The 12,202-nt window shown below is 41.1% G+C and overlaps 1 protein-coding gene across 1 annotated transcript in view; it reads left to right on the forward strand.

Moving 5' to 3' along the window:
- The window catches only part of prex2 (phosphatidylinositol-3,4,5-trisphosphate-dependent Rac exchange factor 2), a 93,979-nt gene that overhangs the window by 80,157 nt on the left and 1,620 nt on the right, over positions 1–12,202 (forward strand). The window contains exons 37-40 of the mRNA XM_005471820.4: positions 691–757; positions 1,890–2,080; positions 5,037–5,139; positions 10,581–10,648. Coding sequence (XP_005471877.1) covers positions 691–757; positions 1,890–2,080; positions 5,037–5,139; positions 10,581–10,648 — 429 coding nt within the window. The remainder of the gene's footprint in view (positions 1–690; positions 758–1,889; positions 2,081–5,036; positions 5,140–10,580; positions 10,649–12,202) is intronic.

Here is a 12,202-nt window from a genome sequence, read left to right on the forward strand (position 1 = left end):
CTTCACAGTCTGCAGTTGCTGAATTTCTTAAAAGTTTTTTTTTGCTTCATTATTATATTAGAGATTTCAGAAATGTGTTATATATTGGTGACTGTACGTTAAACATTATAATTGCTTCTAGCAAGAGGTAATGGAGTATGTGATTTTATTACAGGGTGTTTAATGTGGTGTAGTGTATCTATTTTTAGCACGCTGCTGGATTACTGAGATTTGATGGAGTCACAGACTGCTGAGTTTGCACCAGTAGCACTCCACCTCAGAAGGACTCATTGCGGCATACAGCGCCCATCTGCAAGGACGCCAGTGCAGTGCTGCCTCCAGTGGAGGAAGAGGAACATTGATTGTGCTCCATGAATGAATGAGGGAATGGCATTTGGAGTGATGCCCAGGACAAGAGATGCTTAGTCTGTGTTTCTGCCTAGCTGTGCCCAAGTTACTCTCATGATTGATAGTCAGATGGTGGCGGTCCATAATGAGCAAGTGGCCTAGTTTTCCCAGAAAGCCAGCCAGTTCTCCTGATGACCTAATGGTGTAGGGAAACAGTTTGGATTTCATGCAGTGGAACCGCTAAATAGAAAAACAACTTTTGACTGATTATTATATGAAAGTCTTCTGTCATGTGATGGGTTTTAGTATGTGGCGTTTTCTCTCTCACTACATGTATTAATTTACCGTTTGTTTCTCCCACAGGGCTTTCTACCTCGATCAGTCCAACATGCCGCCTAGCTCTGCACCAAAAGCGGCCCTCATAGATAAGGTAAGAATGACCTTACACGGCCTCATAGTGCATTCATGACACTATGGGGGGGAAACCGAAGAGCAGGAATAGATGCTGCGATATGGACCTGTTTGCATGTGTTGCAACAGCCAAGGGGGCAACAGCAGGAAATCGCACTTTAAAGTCAAGTCCAGTCACTTACTTTGAAAGTACTTCCATATTTACTTAGTATTACATGTAGTCACCAGCAGAAAAGTGCATTTTCTCTTAATAAATTTATGGTCTTTAAAGGGTAAGAAAAAGCAAAACTGTGTTTAATTTAATTAAGATGTAATTGGGAGAAAGAAATGACCTAGTATAAAGGGAGAGTCGCCTTAAGAAAAACCAAGTTACATCCAGCTGTTCAGCCATTTAAAACCATGAATTTCTTCTCAAGCTCTGCATGGCTAGGTGCTTGACTTTTACATACCTGTGGCAATGGGTTAACAGGTGTGACCAATAGTCTTGTCCTTGCAGTGTAAATTGGTGCTTTTGCCTCATTCACACAACTTTTTTGTACGCCTAAGTGCTTTCTATCTAACATTCAAAGTCTGATAAACTTGTTGGAGAGCAACTCAGGGTACAGTATCTTGCCGAGGGATACTTTGGCATGGGATCAAACCACCAACCTTCCACTCTGAAGATTACCTGCTCTACCTCCTGAGCTACAGCCACCCCTTGTCTTGAAGCTCAGACTGTTTCACAGCCTGGGGGCACAGTGGCTAAAGGCTGATTTCTCCATGTGTTGTTGCTGAGTTCTGTGGGACCAGTAGGAAGCCAGTATCCGAGGATCTGAGACATCTGCTAGGTACAGATGTCTGAGAGAGGCTGGCGCCACACTATGAAAAACAAATGAAGCAGACTTAACAAGTCAGTCCGCAAAACCTCTAGGCAGTCGATGCAGTAGCTTTTAAAGGGAACTTTTATCTTCATTTATGGCTGCATATTTTTATTCTTTGAATCGATCAAAGCTGCTCTAGTAGGCTCCTCCCTTTAACCCAAATGTCTACTTTATTAGCTTTCCTAATAATCAGAAGGTTGTGGGGCTGTGCCTGACTATATTATGGATATACCATCTTATTTTCTTTGTGATTTAATCCCACACTAACCTCTCTGCATTGTTTCTGTCCAGTTAATGCGTCCCCTCAATGCTCTGGAGGAGCTCTACCGTCTGATGGAAAGTTTTATTAGTTGTCGCCGCACCGCCGCCTGTCAGTACACCGCCTGCGGGGCTTCTGGCGTGGGGCTGCTCTCTGTGGCCTCTGAGCTCTGCTCACGTCTGGGAGCCACACACATTGTCATGTGCAACAGCGGCGTTCATCGGTAAGTGTGTGGGCACATGTATTGTGCGCGTCTTCTACCTCACTATGGGCCGCCTCCAGTTAAATTATACGTTTGCGCTCATCGTGTTCTTTCTTTTGGCAGCGCACTTGCAATTTTCCTTTCTCTTTCATCTGTCTTGCGTTGACACTCTTCTCACCTTTCCCATTTCCACCGCAGTTTCTCCCTGCTCCCGTGCATCTCAGTTTATTCTCTAGCTACCTCTCAATTTCATGAGCCCCACACTGTTCGCCCTTGGGGTTTTCTATTAATACACTTTTCTCTGCATTAATTAACAGCAGGATATTTTAGTTAATGACATGCTTCTCAGACCAGAGGAAGGCATACATAGGAGATGGACCAATTACTTCCATTCTCACTGAACTCTATATACAGCTTCCTAATTCACCTGCTGCTGAGGGCAGCATTCATCAGTGCACAAGGACAAAAATATCCAGATCGTTTGTCACCGCTGATCCCGACTACAAGCTTTCATCTTCATCTCGTACTCTGCTCTCCCACCCACCCGTCTCTCTGATACCCTCTTCCTTTACCGTGTGACAGTTTCCATATCTTTTTGTCTCGGTTATATGCGCAGGCTCGCACACGCTCGTTCATGCATTCACCGTATGTGACTGATGGCTTGATAAAGGGCTGCGGATGGAGCGGTCTGGTTGACAGAGCTCTAATAGAAAGTTCCTGTCTGTGTAATGAGTTCTGTTTATGAACCCACAGCCTATATTTGTGTGTTTGCAATTACATTTACTGGCTACAACTCACTCAGACACGCAGGCTAAGTGTAGTGACACATCAGGTGCCATATCAGAGGTTTATTTGTCAACAGGCTTTCTCTTTAAACACCGTTTTACCCTTCAAACTTGGAGAATGATGGGCGTATTGGATTTTGTATGACGGGAGAGTGAATCGCAAATCCTTGGCCTGGTGCAAGTTTTCTAAAAATCAATGTCATTAACTTTGGCAGATCAGGTTTTATATATAACCCCTTTCTACTATTAACAGTGCAGAGATTGTATATAAATGAAGCAATTTTTGCTGCTTTCTCTGTAGACTACGAATTGTTAAAATGTAAATGGTGAGCGCGCCGGCTAAATCTGGAACAATTGAAACGCCAGTGAAACCAAGCCAGTAGATTAGCTACGTGGAAATTGCATTATCAGTGTGACAGTCTTCTCAGGCACTATTGATTGGATTAGTTGGCTTGATGGATGAGTTTTAATAACAGTGAAAGCGTGATATTTTGGGTGATATCAGCAAAACACTAGCGTTTCTCTGTTGTCCTTTTTTTCCAATTACTCTGAGGATTCACTGACTGGGAGCAAAAAACAAAAAAAGTTACTACTAATTCTATATTTGGCCTGTTTATGCTTTCCCCCTTCTTTTTAGTTCTCCTCTTAATTCTATCTTTCATTCCTTTGTGTCTTTCTTTCTCTTGTTCATTTATCAGTATGGGCTCACTCTGCAGAAACACAGAGTGTAAATGGGATATGTGATGGAACAACATAAAACAGATGGGTATAAATCATCTCATACTATCTCACCAGCCCTAATCAAAAGGGAAAATGTGCAGGCTAACGCGCACACACACAGATTTCGTGCAGTTCCTTCATCCTGCTCCAGCAGAAGAGATATTTAAAGATCCTCCTTTTTAGCTTTTTTTTCTCCCCCCTTCTTTATCGGTGTGGGAAGCTCAAAGCGGGTGCTTAAAATATTCTGGGGTGGCCTGTGAAAGGACATCCTCTGCAATTCTCTCCTGGGATATCTTTCGGCACATACTGGAAATGATTGTTGGGTTCATTACTTTTATCGTATCGTGTTTCCCTGTAATAAAGTTATGCAACTGAAACTCAAGGGGACTTTTAAATCTTGATTTGATTGACTCAAAGTAACGGCTTCTGGCAGTGATAAGTCCCCCGTCTCACATCTGCTCTTTTTTTTTTCTTTTTTCTTTCTCTTCTGTTCTCCTCGGTCAATGTGAAACGCTACCATGAGAGAAGGAGATATTAAACAAACAGCTCAGATTTCTTAGCGGCGTCATGGCAGTGTTGGAACTTTGGACAGTTCAATTTGCAGTGAAAAGGCTCTGGATCGATCTACCAGTACAGCTTGTTATCATAGAAAGGTCATCCAGCAGCCTTGATGGCCGTCACTGGCTCTCTAAGGATCTATCCCCACACTGCCATCTGTGTGCGTGTGTCTGTGTAAAGGCAGAAGAGGAAGAGGCTGGCTGTGTATGTGCTTGGGAACAAAGTTTGCTGCAACTAATGAATCACAGACTCGTGTCAGCACTCATTTTACACATATCGCACCCTTATGGTGGTGAGAGTATAGCGCCTCTGCCAAAGGAGATGCACTGACTTGTCCTTGGACCTCTTTCTCTGGGCTGAGGACAAGAAAACCTGGAAGTCTCCTCAAGTCCCAGAGGTCTACCACAAATTTCCCTCTCTTGTGCTTGTTCTAAGGCAAAGATCAGCAAACGTGTTGTCCTCTTGATGGGCCGCGTTTGCTCGCTGTCATTGACTTTTCAGAGGCAAGTGCAGTGATTCATTAGTGCGGAGACGAGCGAAGGTGAGGTGGGAAGAATGCAATGTAATGGCAAGGTGTCAAGAGGAGCAAAACGCTCCTCGTGATGTGATTTAGCTGAGCTAGATTTTATTCTCAGTTGATGTTTGTTTCAGTATCAGATCTCACTTTCAGTCTCCGTCTGCTGCAAAGGCTGCTCGACTGCCGTCATGTGTCAAACACGGACTGCATTTTAATATTGCAGAGTCATGGAATTGGGGGAAAAGACATTAAATCCCTCTTGTTTTAAGCGTCACAAAGTCCTAGTCCCAGATTTCCTCAGTGGATACTGTTTTTTGATTGATGGTAAAGAAGATGATTAAGCATCATTGCACGGTTTGATGAGAATAAGCCTGACCGCATGTTTTCTCTCTAACAGCTGCACCCTGAGTGTGACACTGGAGCAGGCCATCCTGCTGGCTCGAAACCACGGCCTTCCACCTCGCTGCATCATGCAGGCCACTGATGTCATGAGGAAACAGGTATGTGTTTCGCAGATCTCTGCTATAACAAGCCACTGTCCACTTTGTAGGTTTCCCAGTGCCATACATTTACACACATGTCTCTGACATTTCAGAGGGAGTGTCTTTGAAGGTAAAATAATCGTGCTTTGAATGGCTGTTAAAAAGAGCTTATCTGGCTGCCTTTGACTTAAACCCTGATTATGTGATACAAGGTGATTAATCACCACAGTGATCAGCTTCTCCTCTGTTTTGATAGGGAATGACAAGCTGCTCTGGCAGCCACCTCATTCTCTCGGGATATTTTTGTGGCGTCTTTTCCTCATCGCTTCTCCGGAAGCTGTGCAAACAAAGCAAAACTGCAGACCTTGAGTTCAGTTTGGGAACACATTACGTAACCCCGTTCAAAGTAAAGCAGGAAAGCTTGAAAGTTAAAGACTGAAACTTTTACCTGTGAGTTAAACCTCATGGAGACGGTGCGGAAAGCGGAGAAAGGGTTGTTTTTAAAAGAGAAGAATGGTCAATAGATTAAAAAGGGAGAAGAATTTCTACAGAATTGGACTCCAGAAACTGAGGTGGTGAATGTTTTGTCCCTTCTAACACGAACTATGGTTTAAAAAAACCCCAAACAAAACAAGCAGAACACTGCATTGTGCAAGATGGTCAGTGCTGTAGCTGATCGGTTTTGTTAGTGCTTACATGGTGAAGAAGGGGCAAACAAATTAACACAGAAATACAGGTAAACATCTGTAACGCCCCCTCTCTACACTACTGTAGTGAATTTTAAACAAAAAAAACTGAGATCAGTGAAGTGTAGACTTTTATCTTTAATACAAGGCATTGAATTAAAATATTAGATGAACTGTTTAGGAATTACAACCAGTTTTATACATAACCTCCCATTTTCACAGCCTCAGAAGTACCTGGACATAATGGAATTTTAAACACTTGGATGAAAATCCTGCAGTCAGTCCCTTGAAGTTGTCCTGTCACTTTTGTCTTCAGTAACTTGTTGGGTTGAGATCAGGTGACTGACATGGGTGTTGAAGAATATCTCATTTCTTTGCCTTGACAAACTCTAGAGTTCTTGTACAGTGTGTTTTGGGCCATTATCCTTTTAACCTCATGTTGAGAGTTCCAGTGAAAAACTACCAAACTCCATTTCAGCTCTTGGGATCAATTCCAAATCTTTTGTCTGCTTAATTTATGAGTGAATAATGAGGGAACAGGCCTCACATTTCCTTTAAACTTCTTGTCAGTCAATTTTGAGCCTCTAAAAATGGGGGACTGTTTTTAAAAATGGTTGTACTACTTAAATGCAATGCTTTTATTAAACCTCTTGAATTAAAGCTGAAAGTCCGCATTTCAGTCACCTCTTGATTGTTGGATTTTAACGTCCTCTGTGGTGCACAGAGAACTACAAACACTGCCAGAAAAATAAGTGCCTTTCAATTAAAGCATTTAGATCTTCTCAATGCATTTTCCTGCCACGATGACTTAAAAAGAATAACTACTGCGTTTATAAATGAATAAGGGTAAAGTGAATGGAAGTTCACTTATTTGAGGTAAAGAAAAATAATTAAAAAAGAAACTCATAGAGGTGGAAAGGAAACTAGAGAGCTAATTAACTGAACTGACACATTAATAGTCGTAATACACACAGTGACAATACATTGCAGAGGAGAAATGCATAATTCCTCCTTCTTACCTTCTGACGGGTAGTTTTTCTTCCCCACATACAGATATTGTCTTAGATGACTATTCTGGGATAAGTCACGTACCAAAGAACAGCATCATGAAGGTATCTTTTAATGACTTACTCTGATTTCCACACCTGGAACGTACCTTGGCCTCTTCTGTTAAATTTCGTCTCAGCACCCTGATGCTGCTGCCGCGTCTACCGCGGTGATATTTTCACTCTCTGAGAAAATTTGTGTCTCAACTCACAGAACAGTTTCTGCATCTGAAGTCATCACATAGACCGCATGCTTCGTCGAGTGGAATAGAAAGAGTTGTGCCATTTTAACTTCCTCGGTCAATATTTCTCACAGAGTCTATTACTTCAGTAATAATGAAATTTTTAAAGGGAACCGGCAGTAAGTATGCTTTTGGGTAATGAAAGAAATATTAGCTGCTGTCCACATGAAAAAAAAAAAAAAATCATTAGCTCCTGTCTACATTATAATTTGTTTTGCCTCTTTCTCTCTTCCACCCCCCCCAACCTGATTTCAAACTGATCAGATATGCATTCGCTGCTACCAGAATATGAATCGGACCAAATGAGAGAGTAATGAGAAACTCAGCAGACTCGTTGAAAGTCTGGGGCTTGTTTGTTTATCTGCATATGCATTAGGAGTCAAAGGAAGAAATTCTTATTAGTCTTTCAGTGCATACACATTATCACCTCATATTTTTTTTTTTTTTTTAAAAAGGCTCTAACCATGACCACAGCTCAAACTCTCTTTGAAAGTTGTGTCAGTTGTGGTTGCATTGCTATTTTCACTGAGAGGAGAGGAGAGGTTGCCCGGTAGGCTCAGATCCTGCAGGACAAGAGGCATTTAATTTCTCCTCTCAGAGAAATGGGATGGCAGCCAGCAGGATGCAACTTTGTGCATCGTGTGACCTTGAGTTGTATAGTGTGCAGCTGGCAAACATTTGGAACCTTGTTGCGAGGGCTGTGATTTGAGGATATTTTACGTCCGTTCTGAAAAGTGCAGGCATGGGGGGTTATTATTTAGATTAATACGAGTAAACCTTATTCTGTAGTGAGACATTTTCTCTTGCCTTGCATCATTGTTGACCTGGACAGACACTGAGGAGACGTGGTTCAGCCCAGATAGAGAGCTTTGGGGAATCTGAGCTGCTTTGTGTGTGTTTGTGTGTGTGCGCCTACCCTTGCTCTCAGACATCAGCCGATGAATCTGGTGAATATGAATATCACACAGGATTTGAATGACACATCTTCTTTCTCGCTGTAGAGTCACAGTTGCTCACAAAAAAAGGTTATCAGCACAGAATCCAGTCCCAGCAGGATTCATCCATCAAGCCCAGACAACGTGATTCAGAATGAGAATGCTGCGTGGAGGTTTACAAATCACGCTGAGATTAGACCTGCTTTGCCCAAATTGCATCCAATACGTCCAATATTTGTTCTGTATACAAACAGTGTACAACTTTATACTAAAGGTAAAGAATAACTTAAAGCATTGGCCTTATGAACTCGTGAAAAAAGAAAAATCTTGTCCCTTTCAACTTTTTAAAATATCTATAAGAAATTAATATTGCGGAGAAGTAAGCGCTTCTTTTTAAACCTGATTGAAAATGCGGACAAATATTTTACTCGGCATAATTAATTTTACTTTCAATTAAAGCTGGGGGCAAATATTACATCTCCGATTTTTAGAAGCTGACACAGTACATAAAGAAACGGCCAACAGATGTGCGTTATTAAGTATTTGCAGAGTCAACATGTGAAAAATGAAAACATTTCTACTGATTACAGGCAGCACTTTGCATGCATGAGGGAACTGATGCTCATTATAAACCACCGAAGGACTGTGCATGCACTATTTGAACTCTGCTGTTTCCTGTTAATCTTTTTTTATCACATATATTCTTTAGCATTATATGTATTTGAGTCTGTGATAATTACATACTTGCTGCTTTGTTGATGGCAGAATCTGCGTGCTTTTGCACCACTGTGGCCCAGACTACAATATCTTAATAACTGTAGCATGGATTGGTGTGAAATTGAAGATTATTTATTAGAAAATGTGTTAATAAAAGATGTGTTATGTGACTTGTGAAGAAGACATTCCAGTACACCTGAACTTTAACTTTTACTAAGTGTTTGTGCGGCTTTAGCAATAGATAGGACACGATAAACCTATTGTTACCCACATATTGGTTTTAATAGCCTATTGCCATGATTAGAATTTAGATTGTGTGTTTAACGAACAGTTGAATAGGTGTACCTAATAAAGTGGATGGTGAGAGTAGATGCTGTGGATGTAGATGCCTGTTCTTTTTACTTACTTGCAAAGCAGGTAAAAACAAAAAGTGTAATATCCTGTTGGAACCTAATAAGATTCTGAAAGTTTCACAGATTTGTGGTTTAAAGTTCTCCTTGCGTTGTTTTTATCGTCTCCAAAACCATCCTTTGAGAGTATACAGTCATTATGTTGGTCTGTAAAAGTCCTCGGATAATTTCAGAGTCGTGTAAACAAAATTCCAGTTATTTAATTTGCTTTTAAAACAGTTTCGGTGTCGTCTCTCTGTATGCTGTGTCCTTCAGGGACATTAGGGTTCATCTCTGTCTGGAGGCATCAGAATGGATGGCCGTGATAGGCATCGAGTAATTGCTGATGCTATCCTGTTATCTGGCTGTAACTTGAAGCAGGCGGTAAGATGGGGCACGGCAGAGTTGTAACTGAGAGGTGGGCTAATGCACTTTTGGCCGCTTGCTCCCTCTCTGCTCGAAGAGCAGATGCAGATCCGCTGATGACCTCTTTTAAAAAAACAAAAGAAAAAAAAAGGAAAAAGATTTGATTATGTGTTTTTTGCTTACGTGCATGCAGCGCAGATGTAGAGACGGTGTGTTTGTGAGCGCAGGTGTTCGTGCCTCTAAATTGAAAGCCTAAGTTGCTTCCTGCCCCCCTACAGTCATTTATCTGCCGACTCTGCGCACAGCCAGCAGACTAAAGGAACATTAGCAAAGAGCAGACATACTCCTGACTGGGCATAATCAAACTCTGTAACACACACAGGCAGACACCCTATTCATCTTCCAGATTCCTTACTACTGGCTTACAATTCCTTACAAAGCCTAATCCGCATTGTTCTTTTGCCTACACAGAAACAAAGAAAAGCTACACACTGGCAGCAGCAGCTTAAATTTAGACTCTATACATGCACCGTGCACCTCATATGCTTCATAACATACAATATTTAGAAGAAACCCTGTAATTTCTCTCCTGCAGAAGGCTGAAAGTCAGTCAAGGCTGGAGATCCTCATGTTGTTAATTAAAAACTATCACTGGAGAGATGAAATATGAGCTTCTCGTGTTTTTGAATTTATGACCATAAATAAATCTGTTCAAAGATGAGAAGGGGAAACCATAGATCCATGAAGAGCTACTCCACCAAAGTCAACACTGACGCAAAACTTCACAGTGCTCCTGATTAAATAAACATCAATAAGCTATTATTGGAAGAACAGCACATGTGATGTCAGATTGTAGACGGTTTGAATGATAATGCTCAGCAATTTATTATTACTAAGAGCTGACAAACTATATATTTTGTAGCTTTAGGAAAAAGAACTTCAACACTCAGAGGGCAGAAATGTTCTTCGGCTTATTGTCTAAGCTCTTCTCTCTGTGGTGTTTCATTCAGCTTCTGTTTGTGGCTGTTGCTTTTGGATTTATGTCCTGGTCCTGAATTATTGGCTTTTTGTCTTTTAGGGGGCAAGAGTTCAAAATTCTGCCAAGAACCTGGGAGTGAGGGATCGTACCCCGTCGTCCGTCCCAAGGTAAAGCTACAGGCACCAATGGTTTCACATTTGGCAACATTACTTAAAGGTTATTAGCTTTTCCTGTTTTTGAGGCCACTCTTTTTAGGATTTTCCAAACGTCATGTTATGGATCTTTCTTCCTGCTTGTTTCCATGGACGACATAAAAGATGAATGTAACCACGGGATGTCGACCATTAGTTTGCTCTGGGTTTCCTGTATTTATTAACCAGACATGACTATATTTGGAGCAGAGAGTAGAGCTGATTAGCTACTGCTAACTAACTTGATTGATTAGCAAAGGGGCCTCTGTTATTCATATGATATCACAAGACTTCTTTTTTTTTCTTTTTTGTAAAAAATGAGGAAAAAAAATGTAAATCAAGCGTTAAACCACTTCTTCATTGGCTTCACGTTTTACACCAAAAAATTATGTATGTCTTTTATATACAGTCTATGATTAAATCCAATAATGAGAGGAAACTGATTTGGAAGCTATGTAAGTAAATAAACTCTTTATTTATGTGCATAAAATTGGCTTAAAAACATGCTTTTTTGGAGTGATTTTGGAAGAGTTCAACATTAATAAAACAGGAAGACCCAGCAAGATGTTGTTCCGCATGAAAACGTCCATCTGAGCAGCTGAGAAGAATTAAGCAGAAGGATGTACTGTAGTGCTATAGATCTCTGTGTGCTTTTTCAACAGGTCTGGAACCAAATGGTCATTTTAGGAATATTAATAGAAAATTCCTGTTGCTTAGTAGCTTTAACAAGAGGGCAAAGACTGCTCTAGCCATTTGGCTATGGCGTATACGTTTTGTGTGAGAGGCAGCCCTTTTGAACCTTTTAGTGAAATTGACAAATAAAATTAAGTGGCCGGATGATTAGTGTTGAGACACTGAGACATTGTGGTCATGCAGCAAAATTACTTCACTCCCTGCAGGCTTATGTCATAAGTGTTGCAGCATAAGTAGCTGCCACAACTGTGGGATATGTATGTTTCCTCTGAGGGTCTTTACAAGAAGGACTCTCATTCCTGCTGATCTGTAGATGGAAGGGTCTCTTACATTTTGCCCTGTAGTTATGTGTTGTTAACGCTCAAGTTGCGAGAAATTCACGTGATGTTGTGGAAAATATAACGAGACCGCGTTTTTCCGCTGTGCAGAAATAATCTTTCAGGAGATGCAGATGTGAAGTGTAAAATATTGATGTATTTGTTATTAAAAAAGAAAAACCTGGAGAAGAGATGAGCGCAAATGCTTCTCATATTCTCACTTGGCAAAGAGAGTTTTCTTCATACCATCATTTAGATTGGGAACACAGTGCACACCTACACGATCAACAAGCAGCGAGGCTGTCTTCAAGACTTTTGTTAGAGGCAAAACAAAGAAGTGCAAACAAGACGGCCAGGTTCCCGTGCTCTGCTGCGCCTGACCTCCTTCAGGCCTTTTTAAAATGTTGAGACCTGAAAAATCGAGGGGTCCACTCCAGCAAATTCATCATATCTTATGCTGCTCGAGTTTGATCTTGGATTACAAGTGACCAATCACGGACAAGAGCAAATCAAAGTGTTG

The sequence above is a fragment of the Oreochromis niloticus genome, linkage group LG9 (genome assembly GCF_001858045.2).
Source record: "Oreochromis niloticus isolate F11D_XX linkage group LG9, O_niloticus_UMD_NMBU, whole genome shotgun sequence".
Lineage (NCBI taxonomy): Eukaryota > Metazoa > Chordata > Actinopteri > Cichliformes > Cichlidae > Oreochromis > Oreochromis niloticus.